The following is a 16,220-nucleotide window of genomic DNA, read 5'->3' as shown; positions in this document are numbered from 1 at the left end:
GTTTTTTTTCTTTTCTTTCTTTTTTTTTTTGAGTTGGAGTCTCACTCTGTCGCTCAGGCTGGAGTGCAGTGGCGCACTCACAGCCACCCCAGCATCAACCTGCTGGGCTCCGGCGATCCTTCCGCCTCAGCCTTCCAAGTAACCGGAACTACAGGCATGTGCTACCAAACCCGGCTAATTTTTTGATTTATTGTAGAGATGAGGTCTCACCAAGTTGCCCAGGCTGATCTCAAACCTGCAGGCTCAGGCAATCCACTCACCTTGGCCTCCCAAGGAATAGATTACAGGCTGAACCACCAAGCCCGGCCCAGCTGTTTTCTTTATGTGGTGACTGGATCCCCAAAGTGGAAGCCGTCAGGTCTTTGTAAGAAGCCTTAAACCCAGAACTGATACAGTGTCACACATTCCATTGCTCAAAAGTCACAGTGCAGCCCAGGTTCAGGGGTGCAGGTGACTATACTCCCAGGACTATACTCCCAGGACAAAGATACCATGGTTCATCTATTACCACAGCTGGAAATGTCGGCATGGCCTAGAGTGTGAATGGCCTTGCATGCCAAACTACAGAACTTTGACTTTATTTTGTAGAACATCAAGAGTCGTTAAAATATTTAATACATGAGAATAACGAGGGCTATATACTTAAGCTGGCTAATACTCAATTTTTGATAGACATCCAAAGATTTTTTTATTTAACAAATACTTGATAGCATTTCATATGTGCCAGGTCCTTTTCTAGATGTTATATAATATTAACTCATATTGGATAAGTAACAGCAATTCGAAGTATTAGACATGGAATTAATGATATAGCACTGTACCAATGTTTGAAGAATGTATTGCATTAAGCTTTGGAAAGTGTCTAGGATCGTTTATTTAAAATATCTTTCTGAAGTAGTTTCATTATTCTTTTGCTTAATCAATTGGCTTTTTAGTTTCCTTTTTCCAATAAATGGTTTGTGTTCAAGAAGTTGTGGGTGGCTGTTACAGTAAATGTTTTTCAACCGAAAATTTCTTTCATTTATCACTTGAAAACCATCATAAATTGCTTATGAACCTGCTGTCTTGAAGTATGTTTTTATTCCTCACTCTTAACTCCTCAAATTCAAGTGCACTGTTCCTTTCTCTGTTGTGTTTCTGAAGTCTGATTTTCTTTTTCCTTTCTACAACTAATTTCCTGAAATGGGTCTCCTCCCTCTCTTCTTTCAACCATGGCAGTCTGCTTCTCTATTATAAATCCACCCCCAGTTTGCCTGCTAGGAACTGGTTTACAAGAGCATTGGACAAGGTAAGATTTACTTACCCGTCACCTTTTTTACCACTAAATTCTAGAAAATGCTCTACTGTATCTTAGGAACTAGCTATTAAAAAATTATCATTGGGGAAAAATTTTAGGAGAGCTACTGGCAATTATTGATATACACAAAGTTCTCTCTTCTTCATTATTTCCCCTCACCCACTCTGATGCAAATTCTTCCTGTCTCTCTTAGTTATCTCTCTTGTTATTAGTCTCTTTCATTCTAAGCAAAAAGAACCTAATTTGATAAGAATTCAGTGTCAAACATTCCTTGTTTAAATTTGCTCTAAAAGTCTGGTTGAATACTGTATTCTTTCTTTTGTTGTAATTCGATAAATATTCAATATTAATTACCATTATGTTTCCTGTGCAGCCAATGAATATCCTTGACCTGGTTCTCAAAAGCATCAATAGGATTCATTTTAATTGTTTGACTTTTCTTAGCCTCTTGTGTTCCTCAGAGTATATTAGTCTGCTTCATAAAATAATAGTTCTAAAATGAAATTAAATAATAATGGAGGCTGGGCTCAGTGGCTCAGCCTGTAATCCCAGCGTTTTGGGAGGCCAAGGTGGGTGGATTGCCCGAACCCATGGGTGCGAGACCCGCCCAGGCAACTTGGCGAGACCTCATCTCTACAATAAATCAAAAAATTAGCCGGGCGTGGTAGCACACGCCTGTAGTTCCAGCTACTTGGAAGACTGAGGCGAAGGGATCACTGGAGCCCAGCAGGTCGAGGCAGCAGTGACTGGGAGCGTGCCACTGCACTCCAGTCAGGGTGATGGAGTGAGACTCCAACTCAAATATATATATATAAAATAATTATAATAATAATGGAATCCTATCTGAAATGAAATTATGTAATCTTAAAGTATATTTCTTATTATAATGATACAATTTCCATAGCTTTTGTTTTCATCCTTGTGTCTTCCTCTAAATGCTACCACCACCACCCCCCTTTTTTTTTACAGCAAAGGACAAGGTTGCCCTTTTGATAGGAAATATGAATTACCGGGAACACCCCAAACTTAAAGCTCCACTGGTGGATGTGTATGAATTGACCAATTTATTAAGGCAGCTAGACTTCAAAGTTGTTTCCCTGCTGGATCTCACTGAATATGAGATGCGTAATGCTGTGGATGAGTTTTTACTACTTTTAGACAAAGGAGTATATGGTAAGATATTTATAATCCTTGTTTGTATAATGATCTTCTATTCTTTTCGTTATGCAAGTTAGGTTGACTTGAAAATTAGCTAAAGGTGAGATAAATGCAGTGAATGGAAGTTTTATTTTTCTTGTAAAAATGATAGATTTAATCTTTTTTCCATATGAATAGCTAATTACTTAATGTCGTTATTTATGTTTCTTGTTTTGTCAAAACAATATTGTTTTTATCAGAATCCTCACGTGTCTTTTGTGATTTTGTTTTTTATGGGCTACCAGAGCCACAGCCTAGTAAAACCTGATGACCAAATAGAAAAATGTACATTTGTGTGTTAAAATACTGTGTGAGTTTTGGGGGGTTTTCTTAAGCATAAAAGGCACTAGCAGAATGTGCATTATGTTTGTTTCCTTTTTCTAATTATTTCATGGTATTTTTTAGTTTTTTAGTTGGAACTAGAATTTAACAAGGAAGTGTTGGCGAATAGGCATATGAAAACCATCTGCAAGGTTCTATACAGATATGGTTAGAGTTGCCGTAAATTCGTCATGGTGTTCCCCATTTTTCACTTAACTATGTTAAAGAACGGTGCATCTATGGTAAAGAATTCTAAAAGACACAGAGCACACTGTCAGTAGCAAGTTATTTCCTCGGTAATTTGCTTCAAGATGAGAAGGCCATCTCTGAGCTCACTTGAACCTGTTTCTCAGGATCGTGCTTCCCTCGACATTGTACAATGACCTCGAACTGCCAGGAAAGTGACATTTCCAGGCATGGTGTTAGGCATGCACATGATAAACGAAAGTATTCATTTGGCTTCTGTTTCTTTCAAATGATTTTACTTTAATAATCTCTGAACTTAACCTCATGATTTATGATTAGATTGATACGTGGGGCTAACTTGGTGGAATTGCTAATGGTTCTTAAAGTAGAATTTTTACTGGCAAAAGCCATTTTTTTTCAAGATGTACCGCACTGCTGTATAAAAGATGAGGAAAAGGCTTAGAATGTTTATTTACATGAGTTTTTTCCTCTAAATCATGAGGATCACTGTTGTAACACAAATGAAATTATAAGGTAAACACCTTAAATTTGAGATTTTAGCTATAACTTCAGCTATATTCTGATAATATAACTTTGCTTATGATCATTAATGGAGTGACGACTAATGGCTAATCAGAGTTTCTTATGAAAATATGAAAGAATATATTATATAAATATACCACCTTGATAACTGGCTTATGCTGGCTGAGCATTCCTAATCCAAAAATTCAAAACCTGAACACATGTGAGTGCTGACACGATGCCACAGGTGGAAAACTCCACACCCGACTTCATGTGATGGGGTTGCAGTCAAAGCTTTGTTTCGTGCGCAAAATGGCTTAAAATATTGTCTACAATTCCCTTCGGGGTATGTGTATAAGGTGTCTATGAAACAGATGAATTTCATGTTTAAACTTGGGTTCCATCCCCCACCGTATCCCATTATGTATTTGCAAATATTCCAAAATCCAAAAAAATCCTAAATCCAGAACACTTCTGGTGCCAAGCATTTCGGATAAGGGATAACCAATCTATATTTTTAGTCTATAATCAGGTGATTTGTTTGAGTATTTTTATATTATAAACTTTAGCTCAGTTTCAAAAGTACCTGCATGGCTTAAATGAGAAAAGGCTTCCAGAACCTCACCAGAAGTGATGAGGTATAAGGAAAAAACATTGACTAAGTTAGGTTTCTTTGTCAGTGAAATATTTAGAATGAGGGAATTATATGAAGAATTATGACCTTGAATGTGTATTCTCATTTCTTGTTGACGTTGTCACATTGGCTTCTTCATTCGTTTGTTTGACTTTTAAAATCAAAACCTTTCATTGCCCTTGCTAAACAGAGAACTGGAAATTTTTATAAGTTGTGGCATGATTTCAGTTTAGGCTGCTGCTTTGCCCACTGTGAAAACATCATCTTGGAGTACAGAGTCCAGAGGCAAGTTACAGCAACATGGCAGCTTAAGAAAGCTAGAAAATTATTAAATCCTACTGATTCATGTCTTAACAGGGTGGCTGCATTATATTTTGAAGTGTTGTGACTATCCCAAACATCAGGCACATCTGCATTAAATGTAAGTGTGGTAGAGGCTTGAGGCATTTCTCTCTTGGCCTTCGCCTTGACCTCTGCATTTCTCTTTTGGCCTTCGCCTTGACCTCTGGTTGATGTCCCCCGGAGGACTCAGAGGACTCGGCAGTGGGGGAAGGTGAAGGCAGGTCCCAGGAATTCAGCATGAGCACCTTTAGATACGGGGCCAGAGGGACTCGGGGTCGTGCCCTTTTGTTTTGTGTTGCCCTTGGGTTTGGAAAAGAAATAAAACTTACAACAGAAGCGAAAATAATTCACTTTTAGGCATGCCTAAACTTCAAAAACAAGAACCAAAAACAGGAATGACAGATTTAGACTCCCTGTCCTTGAAGATAAACAAGGACAAAGATTTCTAGCTATCTTACGTGGACAGCTAGGAGCAGGAGCGGCCATTCAGCCTGATAGCGATCCACCAAATGTCTTTCTGGATTCATCACGCAATGTAGCTCAGCCGTGTTTCTGTGGAGAAGAATTTCAAAGGAGTCTGCTCAGAATAGGGCAGAAGCCGTCTTCACCTGGAGGTGGCATTCAGCTCATGTCGCCCAGTGGTTAGGCAGTGGGCCTTGGGGTCAGCTGGCCTGGGTTCAAAGCTCGGCTTTTCTGCTTACTAGCTATGTGACTGTGCCTGTGTGGCTTTCTAAGGCAAGGGGATCTATAAATTAATGAGTTGTTGCAGGATAAGTGAAATAAAATATTCCCATGTTTGGTACACTAAAAATGCTCAAAATATTGTAGCTGCTATTATTGTCACTTCCTGAGAATTTATTAAAGAAATTCCAGCACTTTCTCATCTTCAGATGGGGTGTTTGGACTAGGTAGCATTCCACGTCGGCCCTCAATTAGAGAAACCCAGCTTGCATCCATTTTTATGTGTTAAGGATCTGCCTGAGGCTTCTTTTGAGGAAAGAAAAGGGGGTTGTTTGTTTTTTTAAGCTATAATATAGTGAAACAGTGAAAAACTGGTACACTGACATTTTCTATTTTCCGAGCATAAAGTTATCTAAAAATCCAGCAGTGAATTAGAGACAATATAACATAGCATGATGGTTGAGCTGGCCTGCATGCCAGCTGTTCTGTTCTATCACTTGTTGGTCATTTGAGTTTGGGTGAGCTTTTAAACCTCTCAGCGTCTCCATTTTTACATCTGTAAAAGAGGGATGATAATATTACACACCTGGTTACGAAGTGTAAGTTACGGACTCGTGCGAAGTAATTTAACTAGAGAGCTTTCCCGGAACCATGCCTGGCACACAGGGAGTGCCGTGTTAGCACGCCAGGAGTGGTGGTTGATGTTCTATTCAGAGCGCTGTGCTAGCTGAGTGCGCATTCACTCAAGTGGGAAGGGCTTTCTGATCGGTTGTCTAAGTAATACCAGTTGCTGAAATGGCACTGTTTCTAATAACAGCCAGGCCCTTGAAAAAAGACTTCAGCATTGGCTCTGTCTTGAGCAGTTTGTTTGCATTGTTCATTTGAGTATTTGCTGAGTTATTCCTGTTACATTCATGGTCCAGATAAGGACTGTGGTGCATGCTGAGGGAGAGAATAGAGAATAAAGAACAAAATCCATCCTCCTGACCGGGCTCAGTGGCCCAGCCTGTAATCCCAGCAATTTGGGAGACTGAGGAGAGTGGATTGCCTATGCCCGTGGGTTCGAGACCTGCCCGGGCAACTTGGCGAGACCTCGTCTCTACAGTCAGTCAAAAAAATTAGCCAGGCGTGGTAGCACTCGCCTGTACTTCTGGCTACTTGGAAGGCTGAGGCGGAAGGATCACTGGAGCCCAGCAGGTCGAGGCTGTGGTGGCCAAGAGCATGCCACTGCACTCCAGCCTGGGCAGCAAAGTGAGACTTCAACTCAAAAAAAAAAGAAAAATCCATCCTCCTAAGAAAATTATAGTCCCCTAATATAATGGGAAAGAACACTGTATATGGAATCCAAACACCTGCCAGCTTCAATCATTTAATCATTTAAACTTAATTTTCTCATCTATAAAATAAGGGTGGATGGAACTTATTTCAAGATTATTATATGGATTAAAGTCAGATTGTATATGTGAAAGTACTTTAAAAACCAAGAAAATGTTATACAGGTTGACATCCCTGGTGCAAAAATCCAAAACACTTCTGGTCTCAGACATTTGGGACAGAAGAAACTCAGCCGGTACAAATGTAAAAGATCAATGTCACTATGATTATTTTTTAATCAGAAAAACAGAGTAGACAGGATTGTACAATATCAGCAAAAGCCATTACATGATTGTATCAAAAAGTGCTGCTGCAGCATTTCACGGTAGGGAAAGGTTGAAGTATGTTAGAAAACTACAAACCAGGTGGGAACATGCCGAGGGCTCTGAACTGCAGAGATAACCCTGGAGGACTGGTTATGGGGTGGGTAGACAGCAAGGAGACAGAATAACTAGAGTTGTGGAGGTTGAAAATAAGCTTTTCTGCTCTAGAAGCAATAAAGAGACCGATGGGAAATGAGTCATTATTTAAATATGTTTTGTTTTTAAGAGTCATTATTTTGAATGCTTGGTAGAGGGATATAAATTTTACTCTTTTGAAGGATATAATTCAGTGGTCTCTATTTATTTACAAACTCTGAACGTTTCATCACCCCCAAAAGAAACCCCGTACCCACTAGGAGTCACCCCCCACATTCCTCTTTACCCTGGGCCCTGGCAACCACAAGTCTGCTTTCTGTTTCTGTAGATTTGCCTGTTCTGGACATTTCACGTAAGTGGAATCACTCAGTGTGTGTGGCCGTTGATGACTGGCGTCCTTCACTTAGCGTGATGCTTCCGGGGTTCATCTCTGGTATTGCTTGCACTATGACTTCCTTTTTAGGTCTGGATAACATTCCATTGTATGATCGTGCCCCTTTTTTTTTGTCCATTCATCACCAGGTGGACATTTGGGGATATTATTAATAAGGCTGCTGTGAGCATTTGTGTGCACACTCTTGTGTAGACAGAAGTTTCTAGCTCTCTTGGGTATGTACCCGGGAGTGGAATTCCTGGGTCATATGGTCATTCTATATTTAACTCTTCGAGGAACTGCTGAGCTCTTTCCCAAGTTCTTACATCATTTTATATTTCTGCCAGAAATGAAGGAGTGCTCCTGTTTCTCCTCGTCTTTGCCAACACTTGCTCTTGTCTGTCTTTTTGATTACAGCCATTCTGTAGGTATGAAGTGGTTTAGATTTGCATTTCACTGGTGGCTAATGAGCATCTCTGCTTGTGCTTATTTGCCGTTTGTATGTCCTCGGGGGAGAAGTATTTATTCAGCTCCTTGCCTATTTTTAAACTGAGTTATTTGTCTTTTTAATGATGAAAAAGAAGAAGATGAATGATGCATAAAGAAAAAGTTCTTTATCCTGGATACAAGTTGTGCTTATCAGTAAATGACTTGCAAATATTTTCTTCCGTTGTGTGCATTGTCTTCTCTTCACCTAACCTTCACTGTTTATTGAATTAAATCTACGCCCTTTGTCAGAATTTTCAGAACTCTGCTTGCCTGTGCGGTCCTTTTTTTAAATTCCCTGTCTGCACCCTCTTATTTCTTATTTTCATTCGCCAGCAGTGCCAGTCTCTTTTCTGTTCACTCTCACTCCAGGGCCAACGTCATCAATTTCTATTCTCTCGCTCTTTCTCTGTCTCTACCTCTCTCTAGCTCTCCTTTTCCAAATTCTCCCCATTCTCTTAAGATCATGTCCTGTTGTTTCACCTAATTCTGATCTTCCTCTCTGCACTTGACTCACTTCATACATGGTTGCCCCAATAACATGAGTTTTGGCATTTAATTACATGCTGATTTCATTGTTGCTTAGTAGCACAAGCACACCTGAATCTCCAGCAGGGTTGGCAAGCAGGACCTTGTCTTGTGTCTTTCTTTTTCCTTGCCCTCAGGCTCCGATGACACTCAGTGCACACAAGCTGCTGTATAAACCCATCCTGAATAAGTTAATATGTTTGTTTTCTCATTTTACCTGAAATGCTGTCTAGGAAAGAACCATTTTTCTCATTGAAATAGAAATTCAAGAAAAGCAGAAGCCCTGGATTCTGTCCTGTAGGACCAAGTGGAGTAAATCATCTTTAGTTCTCCAGGCCACTTTCCCTGCTTGGAGTTGGAGCTATAATCGCAATGGATGGGCTATTTTTGGTTCCCTAAATGCTGTTTGCTATAAGCTTTAAAATACTATGTAAAGAAATCATTATATCTAGAATATTGAGAGACTGCAAGCGTAGGGGAGTATCTCTTCAAAAGTATTTCTATTAAATGTTTTTATAAGGAAGTCCATACTGGTATTTTTATGTTTTTTACAGCCAAAACAAACTTCTTTTCAAGAAAGTGTTTAGAGCTTTTTAGTGCCTTTTTTATATCATTTCTCAGTAAGGAAATGTGATTCATCCATTGAGTCCTAAAATTAACCCAAATTTTAGATGATTAATTCAAAAGACTCTAGATGGAAAATTAGTGATATTTCTGTTTCATAACAAAAAAACAGTAATCTGTGAAATCAGATTTCCCCTCTCTGATTATAAATTTACATTTGTATTTTTATAGCCCTTTGCTAATCTTTACAGTAAATTACCCTACAGAGGTTCTTGACTTTATACTGTAGTTACTAGTCATCTGAACTGTGTGTGTTTGTTCACCCGTTAAATACTTCCTAAAGCTCCTGCTCTGTGCCAGAAATACACAAATAAATAAATGTAAGACTATGTTGGCCCTGCAGGAACTCCTGGCTTCCTGGAAGAGACAGATGAGTCAGGAAAGAAAAATCCTAGCAGTCTTCTTTTTTATACATCATGACATAAAATTGCATTTTCTATCATACCTTGGTTGCAACTGTATTAGTTGTATGAATTAGAATACACTTTGGACGGCATTTTGAAGTCATTTTAAAATGCAGAATTTAAGTGCAGACTACTGCCAAAGTAATTTTAAATGTAAACTAACATTGTCTGTAGTTCTAATTGGGTATTTCTTAAATGTGCTTACATCAGCTTGAAGAAAATAAAAGTTAGTTTAAATAATTATACTACCTATATGTTCAGAGTACATTTAGAATTGACGTCTACCTCTTTTTTCCTGTCTTTTCAGGGTTATTGTATTACGCAGGACATGGTTATGAAAACTTTGGAAACAGCTTTATGGTCCCTGTTGACGCTCCAAATCCATATAGGTCGGAAAATTGTCTCTGTGTACAAAATATACTGAAATGGATGCAAGAAAAAGAAACTGGACTCAATGTGTTCTTGTTGGATATGTGTAGGAAAAGGTAAGATTTCTCATCTTTATTAAACAACTATTGGAGTTAAATGTCAACTTTGACAAATTAGGCAAGCCTGTGAAGTGCTAACAGCCATTTGAAGTTGTGAATTTTAACTTACACATCAAGACTGGAAGATAAAACTAGAGGAAATATATTTACTCCGTGTGTATCTAGTTATTTTAACCCTTTTCCTTATTGCTGTAGAGCACAGCGAAGAACGAAGAACAAAAGGGTGTGGGTATGGACTTGGAGTACAAGGGGTTCAGCTCTCTAGAAATGCCTGTAGCTGCGTCTGATGAGCACTGCAGTTAGTCCCTCGGGAATCAGTAAAGCCAGCACCCACAGAACCAGGGCGTCTGGTCACTCTATAAGTCGTGGTCTTGCAGATGCAGAACGTGTAGCTGAGGCAGATGCCTGGAGGCTTAGGTCCCATGTGTCTGCCATTGCCTTGCTAAGGAAGAGAACCGGTGAGGATTCCTCGCAGAGTACAGTTTTGTGTGTGCTCGGCATTTGCCCGTCAAGTACAACTCGCCAGAGATCAAATGTAACTCCAGTTTTAAAGCTTAACAAGAGAAAAGATGTGACTCTCCGCTGTCTTAGTCGAGTGGGAGCCCTAGATTGCTTTTTGATAAATATGTAGCGAACTAGAGGAAGAGATTTTGAATCTATCATCTTAAAATGTGTGTATTAAAACAGTATTGTTCTTTCTCATTATATTTATATCTGTCCTTCTCTCGTCCACTGTAAACAGAAATGACTACGATGACACCATTCCGATCTTGGATGCACTAAAAGTCACTGCCAATATCGTGTTTGGATATGCCACGTAAGAAAATTTCATGTTGATTTTGAAGATTCCTCTATTCCTTGATATCTCCTTTGATTATAGATTAGAGGCCTAGAAATACCTACGGACATTTAGGCATAAATTGACCTTCTTGATATGCTTGGCAGAAAATTTTAAATAGTTGACTTTGGCATTTCGTATTTTGGTATCTTATCACTGAGCCCAAAGGCATTTTGTTTCTGCCTCAAGATGAACTCTTTAGTTAGGGATGTCATAGGAGGGGCGGGAAAAAGCATGGGGCTCATCAGTGTCTATGAAAGTCTTATGTAGCAAGTGTTTGCTTTCTAAAAATTTTTCCATTGAAAAAATATTTATTAAAGATTGAAAAATTATAATTGTATATTTTATGGAGTACAAAGTAATGCTGTAATTTATATATTCAATGTGGAGTGACTGACTCAAGATAATTAACATACTCATCACCTCACTCAAATACCTTTTTTTAAAATTATTTTCTTGAGTAGGAGTCTCGTGTCTCACTCTGTCGTCCAGGCTGGAGTGCAGTGGTGTACTCACGGCCACCACAGCCTTGACCTGGGTTCAGGTGATCCTTCCGCCTCAGCATTCCAAGTAGCTGGAACCATAGGCATGGTTACCATGCCTGGCTAATTTTTTGATTTATTATAGAGACCAGGTCTTGCAAAGTTGCCCAGGCTGGTCTCGAACCCCGGGCCCAGGCAGTCCTCTCACCTCTGCCTCCCAAAGTGTTGGGATTACAGGTATGAGCCACTGCACCCAGCCAAATAACATTTTTGTCCACCTATCTAACTGAAACATTGTACCCTTTGACCAACAACTCCTTCTTTCTCTTACCTCCCAGCCTCTAATAACTCTGCTTTTGTGAGTTCATTTTTTTTTTTTTTTTAGCTTCTGCATCTAAATGAGAACACGCAGTATTTGCCTTTCTGTGCCTGGTTTATTTCACTTCCTCCTTTTGCTGTTTTTAGGTGTCAAGGAGCAGAAGCTTTTGAAATCCAGCATTCTGGATTGGCAAATGGAATCTTTATGAAATTTTTAAAAGCGAGATTATTAGAAGACAAGAAAATCACTGTGTTACTGGATGAAGTTGCAGAAGGTAAAACAAAAAACAGAGAAAACTACCAGAAAAGGAGAGAGAGAGAGAGAGAGAGAGAAGGAGGGAGGGAGATAAGCCTACCCGGGGTCTCTGATTGGTGATCAGTGTATTCGCACTGTTGTCGCGTGGGTTTGGAATTAGTATTTGCTTTATGAAATAGTTATTAATATAATCTTCAGCAACATTCCTGCTATTGAACGTGTTCCTTTCTCCCCTCTTGGCTTAGCCGCAAGCCATCTGTGTAGCATCACGTAGACTATAGGGCTGACCCCAGACACAATTGTGAAATAAAGTTTAATCCTCACACTCCACCAAATTTCTGCGACTAGTACCTGGGGGTAAAGATCTATTTATGTGCTAAAAAAAATGTTTTTCAAGTTGTCCTGTAAACAGTCTCTCCCCGGATTAGAGAAACAAAGCTTTACAGAAATTTTGAGACCCTTCTAGAAAAAGCTGAGTTTGTTTTTTGCCTCCATGAACTTGACCAGTAGTATTAAAATCCTGCTTTAAGGATGTGACCCTAGAGGTCTAACACCTGATCTTCCACTTCCATCTGTCCCCTCCTCTGCCTGCAGGTGTAAGCTGCATCCCTGTCAGATACTGCATAAGTACTATACTTGTTACGTCAGCAGACTGCAGTCTGTTTTCAGAAATGGCATTTTATAAGCCATATCAGGCAGTAGGTAACTTTTGCAAGCCAGCACCGCTAGAAAATGAAGTTCATGGATGCTCCAGAGACAGCAGTTTGAGTATAAGGCCTCTCCCTAACAGCTGTCAGCCATATTGCTTTCATGTTTTTAAACCATGTAGACATTTTGACTAGATCACTTGACTTAACCGCTTTTCCACTTCACATGGCCTGCCAGGCTTTGGACTTCCTCTTCACCTTCTGCTTCAACCAGAGAAGTTCTGCTTTTATATGTTTTATATAATTAGGCCTCTTCTTAAGCTCACATTTGAAGAAATGGTTTTGCTGCTTAAAAAAAATTCAAACCTTTGGATTCTATCCATTATATTCAAACTGAGATCCATTAAGTTGCTTCAGAGACTCTGAAGCGTTTAATTCTAATGGGTTTTTTTGTTGTTGTTTTTTTGAGTTGATATCTCACTCCGTGGCCCAGGCTGGAGTGCAGTGGCATGCTCACAGCTACCCCAGCTTCGACCTACTGGACTCCAGCGATCCTTCCGCCTCAGCTTCCAAGTAGCTGGAACTACAGGCCTGCGCTACCATGCCCGGCTAATTTTTTTTTTTTTTTTATTGTAGAGACTAGGTCTCACCAACTTGCCGGGGCGGATCTCGAACCCACAGACTCAGGCAGTCCACTCGCCTCTGCCTCCCAAAGTGCTGGTATTATGGGCTGAGCCACCAAGCCCAGCCTAATTTCATTTTTTAGCACATATTTTATGACTTAGAAAAAGGACCATGCTCACCCATATATAACATTTACCAAGTTGTCATGACAGTGAATGGCATCCCAGTATGTGCTGTGGGTATATTTAAATTCCTTATAAACCTCTTAGAAAAATTTTGCTTTTCACTGATCTTTTCCAGACCTGCCATATCCTCTTAATTATGCTTGTCCAGGCAAGTGCATACTATAGTATACATAGAACACACTCAGTTCAGCACCACACACATTGTTCCCATTATGGGCAATGGCCAGATATTGTACAAAATCATTCAATCCTCAGTTAATATCATGATAATACGGTACAGTTAGATTTAGCACTTTTTTTTTTTTTTTTTTGGTGGTAAAGAGCAAAAGTAATTGTGAGAAATTGTTCACAATCCATCCAACTTTGAAACAGAGCTTAGCTGCTCCTGTCTTTGGATCTCCTGGATTACTTAATTGAAAAATATTCAGGGGAAAAAGTATTTAGAGACCGTAAACCAAGCAGTTGGAGGGGAAAAAAATATCCATTTCAACTGTGCAAGACAACATATGAAATAAATTGGTTGCTACTCTGAGGCTACAGCCATCAGGATTTTCATTTTTACACTATTTAGCATTTAGCATTATTGTTAAGCTGATTGAAATAGCAAAAATCCTAATCTAGTTCTGTGAATGTGGCCTTAAGGTACCTGAAAACCATTTTATTAGAAGCATAAGTGTTTTAAATGTTTATGTTTTCTTAGTGAATTGAATCTTTTCTCATTATGTGGTGATCCTTACATCCCAAATAATGCTTTTTGCCTTTGATATATTAATAGAGCCACACAAGCTTTTAATCCAATCCAATAACCTTTCTTTCAACTAGAAAATTTAGTTCAAGGCCGGGCTCGGTGGCTCAGCCTGTAATCCCAGCACTTTGGGAGACCGAGGTGAGTGGATTGCCTGAGGCCGCGGGTTCGAGACCCGCCTAGTCACCTCGACGAGACCTCATCTCTACAACAAATCAAAAAAAAGAAAATTTAGTTCACTTACTTTTGTTGCTTTTTGTACTGTTTTAACCATCTAATTTTTTGGATTTGGCTCATTTTTCCTATTTTTTATCTTTTTAAAAATTTAGTTCTATATCTCTTCTTCCCTAACAAATAACAAGTTCTGAATGGTTATAGATATATTTTTGTCTTTGTCTCTCTTTTCTTTTTTTTTTTTTTTAAAGTCAGGGTGTCACTCTGTCACCCAGGCCAGAGTACACTGCAACCTCGACCTCCTGAGCTCAGGTGATCCTTTCCACCTCACCCTCCAGAGTGGCAGGGGCTGCAGCCACACACGACCACAGTCAGATGGCTTTTTTAATTTTTTGCAGAGACAAGGTCTTGCTATGCTGCCCAGGCTGGTCTCGAGCTCCTGGGCTCAACCCATCCTCCCACCTTGGCCTCCCAAAGTGCTGGGATTACAGATGTGAGCCACTGTGCCCAGCCTCTCTCTTTTTTCTAACCTTATATTATTTAAAAATAACGGCACAGATTTGGAATATTTCTATGTGTGTATAAAAGGTGTGAGGTTTTACTTCTATAGTTTTTCTCCCAGATGAGTAACCCTACTTTCCCAAGATTGTATTATTTTGCTACTATTTAATAATAACAATATACAGAAGTAGAATAAATTGTAACTTATTGATACCAGACTATAATAGTTTTTAATTGCCGTGTGTTAGTATATATTAGTCTGTATCTAAAACATGTTAAGGGAACGCTTATTCTATTTTATGGAACGAAGTGTTGCCTGATTCTAAAATAAAAAATAAATAGAACATGTTGAATGAAAATAGCATGTTACAAAAGCATGCATTTAACATTTTTTGTCCAAAACCTAAAACATTGGCACATACTATTTACGAATGCCTACATATGAATAAAAAATTAAAGTTGTCCATGAGAATATAGCCACTACATGGAGTAATGGTTGCCTCAAGAGGGAGGGGAGTGACGATGGTGCTGTAGCCAGATGGGTGGTTTTAACTCATTTCCTGTTTTTGGGGGGGGAGTCCTTTTTGAGGGGGGATTTGAGTTGGAATCTCACTCTGTCACCCAGGCTGGAGTGCAGTGGCATGTTCATGACCACCCCAGCGCTGACCTGCTGGGCTCTGGCGATCCTTCTGCCTTAGCCTTCCAAATGGCCAGGACTACAGGCACGCACTACCACTTCCGGCTAATTTTTTATTTATTATAGAGACGCGATCTCACCAAGTTGTCCGGGCTGGTCTCAAACCCGCGGCCTCAGGCAGTCCACTCACCTTGGCCTCCCAAAGTGCTGGGATTACAGGCTGAGGCACTGAGCGCAGCCACGTTTCCTGTCTTAAAAATAAAGATACCCGGCCAGGTTCAGTGGTTCAGCCTATAATCCCAGTACTTTGGGAGGCCGAGGCAAGTGGATTGCCTGAGCCCGCAGGTTTGAGACCCACCCAGGCAACTTGTGAGACCTCATCTCTACAATAAATCAAAAATTAGCCGGGCATGGTAGTGCATGCCTGTAATTCCGGCTACTCGGAAGGCTGAGGCGGAAGGATCGCCAGAGCCCAGCAGGTCGCGGCTGCGGTGACCGGGAGTGGCCACTGCACTCCAGTCTGGGCGACAGAGTGAGACTCCAACTCAAAAACAAAAACAAAAAAAAATATCGACTGTGATAGAAACAATAAAACCCAGAAGTAGTACAGATATTCAAGAGTAGCAGAATGACTAAAGCAGGGGTCCCCAACCCCTGCTTCATGACGCTGGTCCATGGCCTCTTAGGAACTGGACCACACAGCAGGTGAGTGGCAGGCAAGGAAGCAAAGCTTCATGTATTTACAGCCACTCTCATCGCTCCCATGACCGCCTGAGCTCTGCCTCCTGCCAGATCAGCAGAGGCATTAGATTCTCATAGGAGTGGGAACCTTTTTGTTTTTTGGGTTTTTTTTCAGTTGGAGTCTCACTCTGTCACCCAGACTGGAGTGCAGTGGCCGCTCCCGGTCACCGCAGCCGCGACCTGCTGGGCTCTGGCG

The 16,220-nt window shown here is 40.1% G+C and overlaps 1 protein-coding gene across 1 annotated transcript in view; it reads left to right on the top strand.

Moving 5' to 3' along the window:
* Positions 1–16,220, top strand: part of MALT1 (MALT1 paracaspase) — a 130,972-nt gene that overhangs the window by 106,101 nt on the left and 8,651 nt on the right. Inside the window, exons 18-21 of the mRNA XM_021716123.1 lie at positions 2,267–2,470; positions 9,696–9,873; positions 10,619–10,693; positions 11,662–11,789. Coding sequence (XP_021571798.1) covers positions 2,267–2,470; positions 9,696–9,873; positions 10,619–10,693; positions 11,662–11,789 — 585 coding nt within the window. The remainder of the gene's footprint in view (positions 1–2,266; positions 2,471–9,695; positions 9,874–10,618; positions 10,694–11,661; positions 11,790–16,220) is intronic.

This window comes from Carlito syrichta, unplaced genomic scaffold (genome assembly GCF_000164805.1).
Source record: "Carlito syrichta isolate Samal-C Ts95f unplaced genomic scaffold, Tarsius_syrichta-2.0.1 Scaffold308187, whole genome shotgun sequence".
In the NCBI taxonomy this organism is placed as follows: Eukaryota; Metazoa; Chordata; class Mammalia; order Primates; family Tarsiidae; genus Carlito; species Carlito syrichta.
This window is presented reverse-complemented; position numbering and strand designations above follow the sequence as displayed.